Here is an 18,062-nt window from a genome sequence, read left to right as displayed (position 1 = left end):
ATCAATCTTTGGGGTAAATTGAGGAAAAACAAACGTTGAGGGGTAAAGTGAGAAACGACCCATACCTAAAGGGGATAAAGTGCGATTAGCCCTAATTAGGATGTGACAACACAAGCTAGTGAAGAAGCGATTCTTTTATCATTAGCACACATTTAATTAGGTTCAGTATAGTAATATTTTACCCTATAACTCAATAATCCTAACTGAAAGACAAATTTGTATATATCTTATCAAAAATTTTTACTTGTATAGTTATAGATTCGAATTTGATTAGGTTCAATATATCATATCTCATTGTAAACCTATAAGTACAGCCATTCTATATCATTGTAAATAACTGAGAAACACAGAAAATATTTCCCCATTTCTTTATCTACTTTTAGAGCTTCTATTCTTTCAAATTAACATGCATACTTTATAAGAGAATATAAAAGAAAAATGCAGTAATCCTAATTTTAATTGTACAGAATTTGTGAAAAAGATTCCATCTTTCGTACTTTTTAAGTGACAAAAGAAGAAGATTTTAAAGTACATGGTTCTCTCATGATATCTATTCTTGACAACCATTGATCATTTCAAGAACTTAGCAGAGTAGACCTTAATATATAAGGTGCAATATAGAAAAAGTATGCATCTCAAGACCTGCTTAATCATTTACTCAATCGATATGTTGGAATAGCCATCAGATGCTTGGCCCTGGTCACCACAAGGCCAAATTCCTCGGTCATGTCTAGCTCTGAAGGCAGCATCCCATTTGGAAGTTTCCAATTGAAACAGTGCACTGTTTGTGCTACCATAAGACGGACCACAGTTAGCCCCAACTGCATTCCAGGGCAGCTTCTTCTGCCTGAGCCAAAGGGAATAAGCTGGAAATCATGTCCTCTTACATCTATGTCGCTCCCAATAAATCTCTCTGGTGTAAACTTCTCAGGATCAGACCATGCATTTGGATCTCTTCCGATTGTCCAAACATTGATCATCACTCTGGAATCTTTCGGTATATGGAAACCATCAACTATGCAATCCTCCAAGGCTGCATGAGGAAGAAGTAATGGTACAACAGGATGGAGCCTTAATGCTTCCTTTACAACCATGTCTAAGTATGTTAGGTTTTCCAATTCTGATTCCTCAACCATCCTGTGTAGGCCTACTTTTTCTTCCAATTCTTGCTGGACTTTCTTCATTACTCGGGGGTTTTTCAAGAGCTCCGCGAGTATCCATTCAACAGTTGTAGCTGTAGTGTCCATTGCTGCAGTAAGTAAGTCCTGAAATGAAGATGCATATTTTTTTAATCTCTATGTTTCAGGAGATTAACTAATGTTATGGGAAAGCAATGGCAGAAAGTACTCATACCCTAGTGGACTAACAATAGAACACCGTCAGTTAACCTGACACTTGTCAATCATGATTAGAGAGAAGTTGATTCGGAATTCAGAAAGATCCTATTGTGACTTAAGCTAGTAAATATAAAGACTGATGGAAAGTAAGAAGCAAGAAATGATCACCAGGAGCAAACTAAAATGTTGTATTGGCTATGTAAACGACAAAAGCTTTGGCCTTTGAGAAAGTAAGCCGTGGATCATTGCAGACTTGAGAAAGAAATGGAGCATCCAACTTAAGAGGAGATTGTAAACTTAATTCATGCATTCCTTACCACCAAAACTGCTTTGATGTGGCGGCGATCAAATTCAAATTCAGTTTCTTTAGATTTCATGAGGGCCAAAATGGTATAGACAAAGTCATCAGCTTGCCTCGCTTGGTTTGCAGATTGCTCGTGTTCATCAATAATCTTCTCTAAGAATTCATCAAAAATTTTGCCAACCGCCTTCATTCTCCTGGTCAAGCCTTGAAGATCAAGTACCTTAAGAAAAGGATAGTAATCTCCAAGGTTAGGTGTTGCCATTAATTGCATAGCCTCTTTGATCACAGCTTTGAAGCCTCTCTCATCGAATTCCTTATCAGCATACTTCTTTCCAAACACCATCAGACAAGTCATGTTCGCGCTTAAGGCAGCAACTTCTGCACCAATATCAACAACATCTTGATTAAGAGCCGCCTGTTTGAGTGATTCAACAAACAATCCAAGCTCTTCCCTTCTCATAGACTGAAATGAACTGATCTTAAGATTACTAAGCAAATTTAAGGTGCATAATTTACGCATGTTGCGCCAATATGGACCATACTTCCCAAAGGCCAGGCTTCTTTGCCCAAAACTCATATGCTTAGCAGCCTCATGAGGTGGCCTACTGGCAAAAACAAGATCATATGTCTTCAGGAATTGCTCAGCCGCATGGGGCGATGAAACAATGATGTTTGATATGAATCCGAATCGTAGATGCATGATAGAACCATATTGCATAGACAGCTTATGCAGATCCTGGTAAGGATTTTTCCCCAACAGATGAAGATGTCCTAGAATAGGAAGTCCTCTTGGACTAGGGGGCAATTTCTTCTTCTTGTTCTTTCCGATCAACAATGAATTGAAGAGAAGAACAGTTGCAAGTACCGTGATAGTTATCCAGACTAAAGCTGGACACATCATGATTTGAAGATATTTGTTGCCTTCTCAATTAATTTGAGTGTTGATGTCTCTTTCAGCTTGAATTTATGTAGATGCTTGAAGTGACGATAGGTAAAAAATTTTATTTAGCAGAATAAAAATGTAACGCAAATTTTATTCAGCAGAATAAAAATGTAACGCAAATTTTATTCAGAATTTTTAGCTATTTTCTTCTCTTTGAACTTCTAAAAACTTGTCAATTTGTTTCCTGTTCATTATGTTATCTAAATTTCAAACCGAAATGCATACCTTAGACCGTTAATTTTCTTTGATTTCTAAGTCAACTGAGGATTAGAAGCCACATCTGGTGGCTAAAAACCAAACAAAAGGGTATAAAATAATAGGAATTCCTCCGTTTACCAATTGAATATATGTTACTATTAGTTAGTAAATCACATCGGAGGAATTATTTGTCAAAATTTATTTGTTTGCATCATTAACGCATTTTCCAATCACTTTTTTTATTTCAAATATATCGTATAAAAAAAGTGCTACAGAATTTCTTTTTTCAAAAAAATATCTTAGATAATCTACTATCCAAACACACCCATGGCCTATAGTGTATTATCATTAAAATTCCTTTATTGGAAAATTAATTTAAAAAAAAGCCCTGCCTGAGGTATTTAACATATGTTGAAATATTTCAAAAAATGAAAAAATTTTGTCATTATTAATAAAAATTTTAGTCACAATTTCTTTATAAAAGTCGAGAATTTTTATTGTTGTTAGGGTTGACATTAATGCCAATTTGACTATCATAGAATGAATCTAGACAAATATGTTTTGTAACCAAAAAAGAAAAAAGAAAAAAGGTCAAGGATTATGCATTCAGGTTGTAACTCCTATACCTTTTCAAAAGGATTGCGAGTTTTAAAAGGATTATTATATCATTCTTTTACATCTATCCTGCAAAAGTAATAAATTAAAGAACTGTTTGACTTGAATATTTTTACACAGAGCAAGAAACAGAATTGGGTCACGCCTTATATTGGACTCCTAATAGGCTATAGAAATATTACTTTAATATTAGGAAAAATGACCATTTTCGTCCCTAAGCTTTTTTCTATAGTCGATTTAGTCCCTAACTTTTATTTCTGGTCAATTTAATACATAAACTTAATTTTCGGATCCAATTAAGGACTTCTGTGGCGGCACCACCACCTAAAAGCAATTTATCTCCTAATTTAACATTAAACAAGGGCATTTTTGGAAACATCAAATTATCTCCTCTCCACTGTCAACCTCCGTCACCAGCCAGCCACCACCTCCTCCTCCTCTTATCCTTCTCTTTTCATCCACCTTTGAGTTTACATTGTAATTGAGAAAGTACAAGAGAAAATCTGTAAATGCAGGCGAGTGGGTTCCCCAATCTTCCAGCCCTCCATTTCTGAAGAACAAAAGTTGCACGATGTTTAAGGAATCTATGTCAATCACTATACCTCGATCTGGGCATCCATGAACAGCTGGTTTACTCCTGCTGTTCTCTTTGTTCTCCTCAATCTCATGATTGGTACCATTGCAATTACTTCGACTTTAGCTAACCAGAAACAGCACCACAACCATCAGCACCAGCAAAACTCCCAAAATGATCTTCATCCTCAACAACCCAAGCTTGCTAGATCACCCTCTGTTCTCCAACGTTTGAGGTCCATAAATTTCTACTACTACAAATCCCATGATTCTAGTTCAATTGCAAACGATTTCAAAACCACCCCAGATTCAGATGCCCATTACGGTTTTGAACGAACCCATCAATCCCAAAACCTCGGAGAGTCTCACTCCCAGTACATTTTTGAACAAGCCCATTAACCACAAAACCTTGGAGAATCTTACTCCCAATACATTTTTGAACAAACCCGTCAAGAGCAGCCAGCGCTGTTCTAGCAGCCAGCGCTATTCCTGTCTTGCTTCGGCATTCGGCATTCGGCATTCGGAAAGACTTGTCTTGCTTCGGCTTCGGCACCTTCTTATCTTGATTCAGCATTTGAAAATTTGTAATTCGACACCTTCTTCTTGTCTTGCTTCTGCTGAAGCCTCTGTAGCAGGCAAGCAATGAAAGACTAAGAACGAACAACCCCACAACCATAGGTCAATCGGCTAGGAAAGGCAGCCAACAAAAGCAGCAGCAGCCTCCAATCAAGGAAAGGGAGGCGGTGGCGGTGGCGGCAAGGAGAAAGGAGGGGTGAGGCAGAGGAAGAATTAAGAAGTTAATTAAAAATATTAAAAATCCCTTTAAAAAGTTTTAAATTTAAAAATACCCCAAATACTAATAATTTTTTAAATTTACTCAATTTGATTACAATTCATACCTGAAGTTCCAAAAATGCCCTTGTTTAATGTTAAATTAGGAGATAAATTGCTTTTAGGTGGTGGCGCAGCCACAGAAGTCCTTAATTGGATCCGAAAATTAAGTTTATATATTAAATTGGCCAGAAATAAAAGTTAAGGACTAAATCGACTCTAGAAAAAAGTTTAGGGACGATAATGACCATTTTCCCTTAATATTATGTTGGACCATTAATATTCGGACCAACTTTAAAGTAATATTGTGTTGGACTTTGTATACTAGAAGCAACGTGATAAAACTTTCTATATGCGGTCATAAATAAGAAAGCAAATTAGTTCGCGCCTCTTCTTATTCCATTGTATAGTACTAAATCTATTAGAGTTTTTTAGCGAGTATCTAATAAGCACTCATTAACAGATTTAAATTTAACCTAATATATCATGTATATATATACTAATACTCCATCCGTCCTACTTTGATAGTTCTGGTTCTTTTTTTACACAGTTTAATAAAAAATAGTTAACTTTGTTGGAACAATCAATTTAGGTAGCTATTTTCCTAAAATACCCTCACATTAATTAGAGTACAACTTTATGAGAACTTGAATTGATGGTAAAAAAGGAATCAATTCTCATTAAATAGGGTAGGTTTATAGTAACAACAACTTACATTGAATAAGAGTATTTTAAGAAAATTAAAATACAACTACATTTTTCAATTGGAAAGTGGACTACAATTTGGGACAAACGAAAAAGGAAAACAGAACTATCAAAGTGGGACGGAGGATTTGGGAGTAGTTATTATCCTTCATTACATTTATACAATTTTTCTAATTAATTTTATATTTTTAAAAATATAACACCTGAAATAAATTTTTATGAGTCTTCAATGAGCACCCTTTAGACAAATCCGACCTATTATTATGCTATAATACTACACACAAATATTTCTTTTCTTCCCCTTTTTGTGATGCCATATATACTCTTACTGATTAGATTTCTCATCATCAGCCAATTACCATCAACAATTATACTACTGTATAGGCTATCAAAAGTCATAACTGGCATGAACCATCAAATGTGGAATACTTCTCCTGTCATATTCAAATTTTAGACTTGGTAGCTTTGTCTTGATTATACGACTAAGTTTGATTAATCTTTTTTTTTTAAAGGAAGTTTGACTATCTTCAATTTTAATAGTCATGCTTGACAAATTAATCGCAATCCAAGCCATATATTTGTGCTTCTGCTTCTCTGTGCCAATTGAGAAGCAATTGCCTTTTGGAAGCCCAAACTCTTTTAGTTCCAATCTTAGAACGCAACCAATTTTTCTGTTCGGCCTTTTGACCTTTCAGATGCTCTTATTTTAAGTAATATGTAATTTCCAAATGCTTTTTTTTTGTGTCTCGAAGATCATAATTTATTTTTCGAGCTTTAATTTCTTAAATCAGCATATGTCAATTGACCATTTACAATTACAACTTCAAACAACTATCTAATTTTCACATTTACAAATTAAACAAGATGTTTGATGATGTTTCTTCTCCTTTTCTTTTTCCCTCTTTAATCGGCAAACTCCAAATGTTTTGGGCACGATTTAGCTGATAATGTTTTTTTTTTATTTAAAAGCTTTGCAGCCGTGCAATATTTCATTTCCATCACTTCAAGTAGGTTATATAATTGAATTAATTTTCCAATGTCTTTTCCCTATTAAAGTATTGATAGAAGAAGCACGAATCCAATTTTTTCAACCCTAGTACTGCCAACTAGAGGTTTTAAGGAGTTTGATTATTATTTTGATAATAAGGAGTTTGATTATTTGCATGTTTGAATCTTCCAAGGATGTTAGCTTGCAGCTTGTAGTTAGCTGAAAGTGGAATGGCTTATAAGAGAAATTGGGAGCTTAGAATTAAATGTTAATTTGAATTTTGTTCAACGCACTTTTATTTAATGTGTTTTCTGTGTATTTCTATTTTTAATTTATTTGTAATTTGTAGTTCATTGAGATTACTCAGTCTCCTTGTGATGAGTTGTGGGATTTATCCAGTTTGACTATGCTTTACTGATCAAGAAAATGTGGGTTTTAAGGGGAAACAAAGAAAGACAAAAGATGAAATCAAGAAACTTATAAATCAGCTACAAATCCATATAAACTCTATCACATCATTTGTACTGCTAACGTTTATTACATCCTAAGCCTGAATCATCCCAACACCAAGAATCAACTCCAAATAGACAGTTGAGGCCATTTGTGCAGGTTCTATTATTATATGAAATTATGATGTGTTTTATTTAAAAAAGAAAAGAAAAGATTGCTGAGATCTATTATTAAATAAAATGTTATTCTTTTAGGTATAAAAAAAATTTGGATGGATTCATTTCTGATCACCACCACGAATAAGGACATATTTTCAAGACCATAAATCATTTATAGGGATTCTATATCACCTACCAATTCAGCAGTCATATCGACAGCGATATTCGAACAGACAGTTTCACCAGCTTGTGTTGGCAATAAAATGTTATTGGGTACCATTAATTGGAATGCAACCAGGATAAGGTTGCCATCGATTTGGTGAATTTTTTAACTTGCTACAAAGTAGAACAAATGAAACCTTTCCTAATGCAAATAATAAAAGCCAGACAACTTTTAAGAGTCTGGACTTTATCCTGTTATCCAGTCCTTGAATGATTCTACTCCTTCTGGATACATTGGAGTCGACATGGATAACAGGGTTTGTGTCTTATTCCCACCAGCCATCCTCCATCTACCTTGTCAACTGTCAAGTGTCAAAGAAAATGGAAGGAAATGAAACGTTCGGATTCTGTGGGCTCTTCTTAATGTATATGCTGCATAGCCCACAGCAAAATTGTAGAAGAAATCAACAGCAACTTCAAAGTTGTTAAACTGTTTCAAAACTTGTGAAAAACAAATTATATGGAAAACTGTGTGTGTGTGTGTATATATATATATATGTATATAGAGAAAAGTGTTGATTCATTGCATATGCTCCATGAATTTGACCAACCACATATTCGTCTCAAATTGCAAGAGTCAAGATCAGGATGAAAGAAAGGCATTTTCATTTTTAATTCACCAACCACATGTTACTCTTATCCTTCTACTATTGCATTGCTAAAAAGCATGTAACAAGTTTTTTATGCTTGTCTGGAAAATGGTACTATGTTTCTTATGGGGAGTATTAATTTTTTTATGAAATCGTGGAATAATTATGTAAAGAAAATAGTTTTGGGCTGGATTTACTGTTGATTAACGATTTCAGAATCATATACACACAATTAATGCATAAACTAACTCAAATAATACATGCATACACATAAACTATTGCTGTGATTTTGGCAGTCTACATCATTAAAATATGTACGACTCAATTAATCTGATGATTGGATTGTTACCAATAACATTCTTTTTTTTTTTTTTGCCTCTTCTCTGATTAAGAAATTTGGCATCTGCCGACTTTTCTTGAGCATACATCAGATCTTATCCAAAAACATACATTTTTTTCCCTCTTCGCTACAAAAGTCAATATCAAGAACATTCTTGTACAATGTAGTAGTTCGCCCTCAAGTCTTCAGCCAATTGAGTTCTATAACTACTTTAACAGTTACAAGAAAAAGAAGTATAAACCTGCTTCGCAAGGAAAGATTCAGCACATCCCAAATTGAGCTGTCCTTTACCCTTCTGGATTTCAGGAAAACGTAACATTAATTTACTGTACCCTTGTTCTCGGTTGCTTTAAATTTTGTAACATCTAATTATGGAATGCGATTATAAAAAATAATCAGAATCAGCTATTCTTTGATTAATTATGAATTTTAGTTTTGTTGGCTTATTAAAATATCTATAATCTGAACACAGAAGCAAATGGGTAAAACTATAATCAACTGAGAACAACCTCTGTATATACCACGCATCGGGAAAAAATGGAAAGCTGATGCTACATGCAGCAAAAAGTATATATAATACCTTTGAAATTTACCCCATATTACACTTCAATCATGCTTTTGGTTTTGCAGTGAAATAACAAGGAAAATGGCCACCAAAATTTAGCCAAACTAAACTAAACCAGCCTAATCATGGGCTAAAAATCATTCCGAAGAAGATTGATGATGTCCAGAATCGGACCAAGAGTTCATTGGAAAATCTGCCGTGTTTTCGCTCCTGCTGCTTGAAGGCTTCAGAACTGGTGGTTGAACTGGCAAAAACAGAGGATAAGCAGGGGTTTGAGGAGAAGGAGCTGGTGCTGCAATAGTATAAGGGGGGAAGGAGGATGAAGTTGATTGAAAGGTAGAGCCCGTTGAAGAAGATGGTAAAAGAAACTGGTCCAACAAACTTGTTGGTTGTCTCGGCAAAAACCGGCTAGGATTTATGAAAGACATCTGATTCTGAGCAGCATTGGAATTCAAGAAATTGGCAGAATAAGCAGGATTTTGCATGTGATGAAGAACCTGATAAGTGTGAACGATTGGCTCAGAGGATGATACGATTGAGAAAAGGGCGTTTGGAGAATCAGAAACCATCAACTGGGAGGACGATAAGGATGATGAAGATGAAGTAGAGGATGCAGAAGATGGCAAAAGTGTTACGTTTTCTGGGAAATTGAGTTTGGCTTTATTGCCTCGAAATCTTAGAGCTGCCTCATCATAAGCTCTAGCAGCTGCCTCAGCTGTGTCAAATGTTCCTAACCAAACTCTTGCAGCCTTGTATGGATCCCTTATTTCAGCTGCCCATTTGCCCCACGGCCGCCGTCGAACTCCTCTGTATCTTCTCTTTGGCTCTCCTGTGTAGGGCTCTGTGCTGTTGGTACTTGTTGCAGCATATGTATATGTTGCTCCTGTTGCTGCCATGCTGGTTCTCATCAATGAACTCTCCGCTCCTGAATCATTCCATTTGAGAAGTTGTAAACAACAAAGCAAAAGAAGAAGATTCATTTCCAGATGATAACCTATTAGAAATCAGAAGTGACCCAAAATATATATATATATATATAGAGAGAGAGAGATGAGAAGTGGTTTGGATAGAAATGAGATTTCATAGTGGCAATCAAAATCCCATCACCAATTTTTTTTGAAAAAAAAAATCAAGAAATAAAAAAATGACACTAATAAAACTACAAAAAGGGTCCATAGAAATCATAAAAGGAAGCTTTCCAAATGCTAAGCTTCCTTAATCATACCTAAACTATCAGCATCGTTTTCTTATCATGTGAAGTCTAATACTGAGTATAACTTCTCTTTTCTGAATCAGTTTGATTCTCATATGGCATTCATGTTTTCCCGCTTCCTCCACTTCTTTAAAAAGCATGCAAAATGAGAAGGGAATAGAGATTTTTTTTTTTTTTTTTTTTTTTTGGGTGGGGTGGGGGTTGGGGTTGTCTGGGCTTGGGGAAAGAGATGTTTGGCATTCAGACAGAAGTATCAAAAGTCGACATACCTGATCCCAAGTTCGAACCAACTGGAGGGCGATCATTAAATGCCCAGCAAACAGCTGAAACTGATTCTGACAATCCCACATCAGGATTCAGCTCTGGACGTCCTCTTTTTTCTCCAACACCACCACCCCAGGAAGAGCATGCAGATGGAGAACTAGAATCACCATTTGATGATGCTGCTGCTCCATAATAACCTCCGACAACTCCACCGCCGTCACCTTGGTTCATCACCACCAGTTCTTGATCAATATCCTCAGCTTCACCAGCAACTACACGAGCCAAAGCAGACACAATAGCTGAATTCTCCTGTTCTCTGTCGAACCCTGAAAGCATTGGCAAAACCAAGGATTCTAGCAAACTCTTCTCCCCATCACCACCTCTATTTTCACCCCTCGCTCGCTTGCCTGAATTCGCCACCTCGAAAACACACATGTGACGAGTTTCAGAATTCAAAACTAGTAATCTTATGCTACCTTATATTCCAAGGTAATAAGGCAACAACAACCTTAACAAGTGGTACTTCGCAAGAAGGTTTGACAACAACAACAACATCACCAATCAAGCTAGCTTCCACAACCGACCGTTATATATAGACTGCAAGTTGAGAGTTGAAAATTTTTAAAGCACTACAGTTAATATTAGTAGTATTAAACAATCCTTCTCCGCCGCCATGAATATTAAGACCGTCCACCGTTCATCAACAGGAAGAAACGTCTTGGGTTCTAGTCTTCTAGACTAGTAGATAGAATAGCTCTAGCTCTTTGTTGCCTTTTCTACGTAGTCTGACATCTGAATAGTACCACTCAAGCTCATAAATGGATATTACTCACAAATGATTCTTCAAAAACAAAAACAAAAGCAAAAAAAAATTTTGGTTAGATGTAAACCCTTCGTTCGGCTTCTATCTCCCTTCCTGTCCCAACTTTTATCCCGCTTTAATTTTCAGTCAAACATGGATACATTGCACATTAAAAGTAATAAATAAAAACGTAGAAAAGTGGGATCAAAAATCTTGAACGTTCATTTTATTTTCTATATCGCATATAAACATATTACATAATAAAAAGATAACTAAAAATTGACACAGAAAGTGAAATAGAAGATCATATCGTCCGTCTGACCTCCTGCACAAATTAAACTATCATTCTCTTATTGAAAAATTCAATTTTTGTTTGAATTGGCAAGTGGGATTTGTCAAAGCTGTAAAGGGGTGGTGGAATATTGTGAAAACGGTAAAATTTGTGGTTCGAGTTAGCTAAGGTTTAGGTGTTTGAATTTGATTGAGTCAAAGGGTTGGACTAAGTGTGAATCTAGAGCCAGTGGGCGGTATCTGCTACAGATATTTAGGAACCTCCCAGACGCTTTCGGGCAGGTCGGCCTTGGGATTTTCACAGCCGACATAGGCACATCTGGGCTTGGTTTTGTTTATATTTTTGGGAGATAATCCCGGCCCAACCAGTGTCTCTCAATATGTGAACTAGTGTGGGACTAAGTTTTGATATTGGTCAATCAAACTTACACTTGATTTCCAACACGTTTTTTTTTTTTTGTACAGATTAATGCGTTCATATGATTTTGGATAAGAATTGGATTGGCAATTATTTCACTTTATTTACACCTTATTCACACACACTGATTTGCTTGCATCATCAACACATTTTCCAATCACCTTTTTATCTCACGTACATCATATCAAAAAAGTGCTACTGTACTTTTTTCACAAAATTATCTCAAATAATTTACAATCCAAACACACTCTGCATTATCCAAATAGTATTTAGTTATACTTGTTAGTGCAAAATAAACTTTAAATTAATTTGCATACGAGTCAATTTTACCCAAATGAATTCCATAGATTTTTTTAATGTTTTTTTTCCAGCAAGAAAATAATGGGATTTAAGAAGCAGAGAAGGGGAAAGGGAGTTAGAATCTAGGATTTCTAAATCGTACAGTCTTAATCTCAATCACTAGATCAAGGCCTCCTAAAATGCTAAAAACTAAATTTTTTTTTTTTTAATCATTGTCAAATCAGTTGGATAAACTGTAAGGTTTAGTTGACTATTGATAAAAAATGACAATTTTCTAGATTCTAATTGACATCTTGTGACATTTGACCAAAAAAAAAAAAATTGACATCTTGTGACGCACTAAACACCAGCTATGTTTGATTTCCTTCTGGCTGTTAATTGGACCATCAAGTCAATAATCTATGGATGCAAATACATTTTGAAGGGTTAATTTCACTTGCACCCCTGTAGTTGTACAGTAAATCACTTTACGCTCTGCAAATTTTTTTAAGGTAGCAATTAACTCCACGTAAGATATTTCTTAACACAAACTTCCTCCACATTTTAGTTGTACCATATTTCCTTTATTCCTTTATTTCCTTTGACTTCCCTCTATCTTCCTTCTTGCCAAGCCGTTCTTCATTGTATGCACAAGTATAGCAAAGGCAACTTGTCCAAAAAAAAAAAAAAAGAGGGGACAAAAAGAACAAAGAAAAATAGGGTGTATTATTTAATTGTAAGGAGGACATCTAAACCAAAAATATCAATATATAGTTGCTAATAGATTGGCTAAACTATGACTCTGAAGAGGTTGTGGTGAATATCTAATACTAGTGCATAACTAGAAGGGCTTAAGTTTAATTTACCAACTTTTAGCTTCTTAATTATGCTACTAATTTCACTTTAACAACCATGTCTTCCCTATTTTTTCATAACAACAAAATATTTCCTCATGCCTCAATAAAGAAATACATATCCAAGTACGATGCATAAATGGATGAAATAGATTAATGACAAAGTTGATGAAAAATGTGACTTTGCATGTTCCTTTTAATTGTCCTCTTCAAACCTTAGGATCTTTTTAATTACTAAAACTTGTTGTTTGCCGACTTAGTTCCATTAAACAAATGGGAGACTAACAAGCAAAGTTGAACTCTCTTCATTTGAACAAGATAGATTATTCTTCTTATATTCTAAGCACCGAACAATGAATACATAATGAACACATAATCCAATTCTTGTTTTTACATTTCAAAAAATAGAAACGTGGAACCATAATCCCACTAACAACTTTTTGCTTAATTGCTTATATATATTTCTTTTGACCTTTTCCACATTGTCACATTCAAGCCAAACCACCAAAGGTGGTGATTACCAATTAAGCTCCATTAATTATGGAACAAGCACATGATTAAATGATGTGAAACCTAATTCTTTTTTACAAAGTCATATCTTACTCAAAAAAAAAAAAAAATTAAGAATAGAAGTTTGTACCTTTCAACACATTAAATGAACATGGCAATATATCACAAAAAAGAATCCTTGGTTGTATGACATTCATATTTTTTGAACATGTTAGTCAAAGTCATATTAAATACACTATTTTGACTGGAACTAATTTTGTAATTGCAATAATTTTATTCAAATTTTCCTGCCCCTCTCCGCTTCCTAAATCCCACTCTTTCTTTTCTGGGAAAAGAAATTAGTAAAAAAAATAGCAATAGTTTTATTCACTGCAAATATGCCTATATTTCCTTTCTTTTTTAAAAAAAATATTTTCCGTGATATGGATTTGCGGGGGACAAATTTGATTGGTGGATGGGACGGTGTTGACAACATCGAAATGGATAAGTGGATTTTCAACGTTGACTTCGGTCAAAGCCTCCCATTTGCAGACGCGGTTTCTTGCCGTACGTGAAACAGTGTATGGGTTGCATTGCACATTTGCACCTGATTACTCTCTGTCTTTTTCCAACCAAAAGATAGAATTTATTTGATACTACTACTATCTAGGGATTAATTAATTAATTAAACTTTATCCACCGGTCTCAAAAAAAAAAAAAACTTTATCCACCGAAAGTAGGCCCTTGTTGCACTTTACCCCTAAACCCGAAAATTATACAATAAATATAGGGTTTGTTTAGATAGGAAGTTATTTGAAATAATTACTGTAGCAATTTTTGTGATGTAATGTATGTGAGATAAAAAAGTGGTTGAAAATTATGTGTATGATGCAAGCAAAATAAAATCTAAAATTTTTATTTGAAAATCTTGTAATCCAAATGTATTCCCTTTGACAAATACTTGACAATTATTCATAGTTTCATTATGAATAACTGTAAATAAAAGTTATGATAAAGATACCTGCAAATACATTTTGTGATGTCTATTTATTCTTTGGCTTCTAAAATATTTCCAAGATTCCAATTTTTTATGCCATTGCATCTCTTTCCTTCTAATTCCTTTTCTAGAAGACTCGACTCAATTAAAAATTCATAATGTTTTCATTGTGCATTACAATACATCTTTATTTTAGTCACTTGCTTTATAAGAATGCCATCAAAAAATTTTCCTACACGAAAAAATTTTTTAAAAAAAAAAAGATTTCATTTACCTTGTAGTTCGACCAAGCAATGAAACGTCTTCCAAGATTTTCTCTAGTCTATATGCACAGTGGTGTTTCAATTCCACACTTGCAGCATCTATGGCTCTTCTTTGGGATATTTTTAAAAAATTTTAGTGCAATACTTTTATTAATTTATGTGGTTGTGAGATATAAAGGTGATTGAAAAGTTTGTTTTTTAAGTTTTTGAAAAGTACGTCTTTGAAATACATGAGTGCTAAACAAACGGAGCATGTGATATGTGTGCTGAACATAAACTTAAATGCATTGCTTAAGTTGCATTTTGGATTTTTAGCTGCCAAAGGATAAAAAGTCCTCTACAGAATTTATTTACGACAATTTTTGTAATTTTATATCACATATATATATAAATTGTCAATTTTTCTAATTTTTTTAATCAATTTTCAAAAGAGGTAATCAAAGTGTGCATCCTAGGCGGATAAAGTACAACAGTGAGTTTTTAGGAGGTAAAATGTAAATTAACCCTACTGTTTAAGTACTCAATATGAAAAAAAAAAAAATTTTGAGTTCAATGGATGAGCTTATTTTTATTTATAAACTTATTATGCCTAATATAGAACACCAAACCAATGATTAAAAAAGTAAAATAAAACAATTTGATGATCTCAAACACTACTAGATGTGTAAAAATAATCATTAAATCCAAATTCAAAATCTAATTGTTGTGGGTAAACGTTTGACGTAATAGTTATGGTTGCAGATGATAGTACTGTTTTGGACCTCGGACTACCGGCATAGGATTGTTACCTTATGAATTATCTAAGAGCAGGTCAACTTAGTACAATATTGAACTACTACTATTTGCCCTTAAATAAAAAAAAAAAAAAAACTACTACTATTTGCCAACATCCCACGAGATGACCCAAAGATTGCAACCTTTTTTCAACTCTTTCATAGACCATTTGTAGCTTGGATTGTGGATTTGAATATTGTCAACCCATCAAATGTTTGGAAGAAAGAAAGGAAAAACAAGAGATGTATTGCAATTTTCTGTTATGTATCCTTCTATTTTTTTTTCATACTATGATATAATTAAGTAACAGTTTTCACTGGAAATATCATACTTATAACTTTTGTTTTTTGCTAAAATCTGTGTATTTACATAATTTCACCAAATTAGTTCATATTATTATTCAACATAAGTTGTATTTAATAATAATTATCACATTTTGTACAATGATACACTAGAATCACATTCATAACTTACTATTCTAATGGCTAACACATTTTGTGTCTCCAAAAAGAAAAAGTCATTTTTTCAATTGACAGGCTAGTTGTCCTTGCAAGAACTAGAAAGCCTCACACACACACACACACATATATGAGAGTTCTAGAAATCAATTATTCGGTCCAAATCAGCTTTTTTTTAAAAAAAAAAACTTTTTTATCCCTCCTCACACCCTTCCCTATCTCTAATTGTCAGGATTCGAACTTTGAGCGTGACAGCAAATTCAAATCAGCTTAGTTTACCTTTAAGCAGCAATATTGCTGTACCTAATTTAACAACGGCTAGCTAGTTAAGGAGATTCTTGATTTTTTGAAGTGCATTCTTGTAGAATCTTTTGGTGGCTGAATTGTTCAATGATCAATATCCGCATATGCCAAATTGACAATTAAAGATGCATAGTCTAAAAACATACAAATTTTAAAGTTATTAGTTTGTCTATGAAGCAATTAACGAACTTAGTCAAAGTCAAAGTCAAAATTCAGAAGAGGAAGCCTTAACCACCACAAAAAAGGACTCAAGATGGTAGAAGAAATAAACAATTATTTGGGCAGAAGAAATATGAGTTCCAGATGATGAAGATTGCTGAAAAGTGAAAACCGTCATGATAACATGAAGTACTAGGTACTTTTTTTTAATACAGCAAAAGTCATAAGAATGATTTACCAGTTTTCCAAGTTTGATATCTTTGCCAAGTATTGATTATGATAGATTGTTCCTTAGCTCTACTTTTTCTTTCTTCAATTTGACATGATCGCGAGTTGAAATATTACCTAGTTCCACAGACGACTATGTCCTTATCCGCTGCAAAAACTTGCTGAATGTTAGATTTTTGTGGGGAGAAGAGTTGTAAGAACTAAGAAGTAAATTTCTTTGACAAGTTATGTGTACAAATGTCTAAATTCTAACCACATGTAATCCTACTAATAACTTGGATAAATTATAAATAAAAATTGCCTTACTGCTTTATGTCATTATCCACGTAACCAGTTTGATTTCTTCTGTCAAGTGTATGTATATAATTATTTATAATTATGCATGACAACCGGACAACATCTATATATAATATATGGTCACACTAACTTGTGGTGTTGTATGCAAGTCTTACCATAATCTGGCAAATAACCACAAGCTTAAGCAACCAAAAAAAGGTTCATAATTGAATATCAAAACAAAAAGCCCAAGTGTACTTACTATTTGAGCCACCATTCCCATGCAAATACCTAACATTTTGGGTACGTAATGCATTGAATACCTAACATTGCTTGCCCTATTGTCTAAGCATTTGGTCCATCCCTAATTACCAGTACCACCTCTCAATCACAACCAAAGAAAAAGTGGGACAAAAACAGCCAAACCCTCTAGAATTTGTCAATGGCACATATTCCAAAAGAAGTAAACGGCGAAAATGAAAAGTTGGATAGGCAACTTGCTTATATATTAGTTGACAGTTGACACAGACAAAATGTAGTGGTGATAATTCGATTAGTTGCGTAAGGATTATTGCTTTGCATGTGGATTGGATATTATCAAAGTTTCTGATTTTATAGCCTTCACGGGTTATGTTCTTTGAGAAAAAATTTGTGAATCAATTTTCGTCAGACATTCTTGAGTTAACAACTGCACTAGTATATACTTAGATTTATTATCATAAACGAGCCAGGTACTGATATAGAATAGAGCAGTTACATTATTCTAGATGTAAAATCAGGAAAAGAAGAGCATTGACATATCTACTGCGTACCTTAACAAACTTAGTTCGTATCAAAGTATTCAAACAAAGAAAACTTCTTAACGTTCAAATGCAGCAGAACTTTACCTGGTCATGAGCCAAAATTTAAGATGCAGAGCGTGCGAGTATACTTTTCCTTCTCTTAGTTTCTCTTAAACCACAAATATTTTTCAAGTTTCAAGAAAAAATCCTACGAAATGGTCCTTTTTAGCACCCTTGTATTCATTCACACCTGCTTGACTCTTCCATCCATGTTTCATCAAAGGACCTCTATGAAAATTGCCTCTTTTACTAGTCCATATAGAACTTACTTCATTGCCATGAAAAGGGTTGTTCTTTTTTTGTGGTTACGGTTTCCATGAGGATCGGATGATA

The 18,062-nt window shown here is 34.2% G+C and overlaps 2 protein-coding genes across 2 annotated transcripts; both read right to left on the bottom strand.

Moving 5' to 3' along the window:
- Positions 1 to 650: 650 nt before the first annotated feature.
- Positions 651 to 2,539, bottom strand: LOC113776835 (cytochrome P450 CYP736A12-like). Its single transcript, XM_027321891.1, has 2 exons — positions 1,655 to 2,539; positions 651 to 1,265 (listed from the first exon to the last, which is right to left on the bottom strand). Exons 1-2 carry the CDS (start codon positions 2,537 to 2,539, stop codon positions 651 to 653), a joined length of 1,500 nt encoding a protein of 499 aa, XP_027177692.1.
- A 6,266-nt stretch (positions 2,540 to 8,805) lies between these two features.
- Positions 8,806 to 10,760, bottom strand: LOC113778694 (ethylene-responsive transcription factor ABR1). The gene is made up of 2 exons (XM_027324172.1): positions 10,302 to 10,760; positions 8,806 to 9,744 (listed from the first exon to the last, which is right to left on the bottom strand). Exons 1-2 carry the CDS (start codon positions 10,729 to 10,731, stop codon positions 8,957 to 8,959), a joined length of 1,218 nt encoding a protein of 405 aa, XP_027179973.1. The 5' UTR covers positions 10,732 to 10,760; the 3' UTR covers positions 8,806 to 8,956.
- Positions 10,761 to 18,062: the final 7,302 nt, after the last annotated feature.

This window comes from Coffea eugenioides, chromosome 7 (genome assembly GCF_003713205.1).
Source record: "Coffea eugenioides isolate CCC68of chromosome 7, Ceug_1.0, whole genome shotgun sequence".
Lineage (NCBI taxonomy): Eukaryota > Viridiplantae > Streptophyta > Magnoliopsida > Gentianales > Rubiaceae > Coffea > Coffea eugenioides.
The sequence above is the reverse complement of the archived record's forward strand: the minus strand, read 5'-3'. Positions and strand labels throughout refer to the sequence as shown.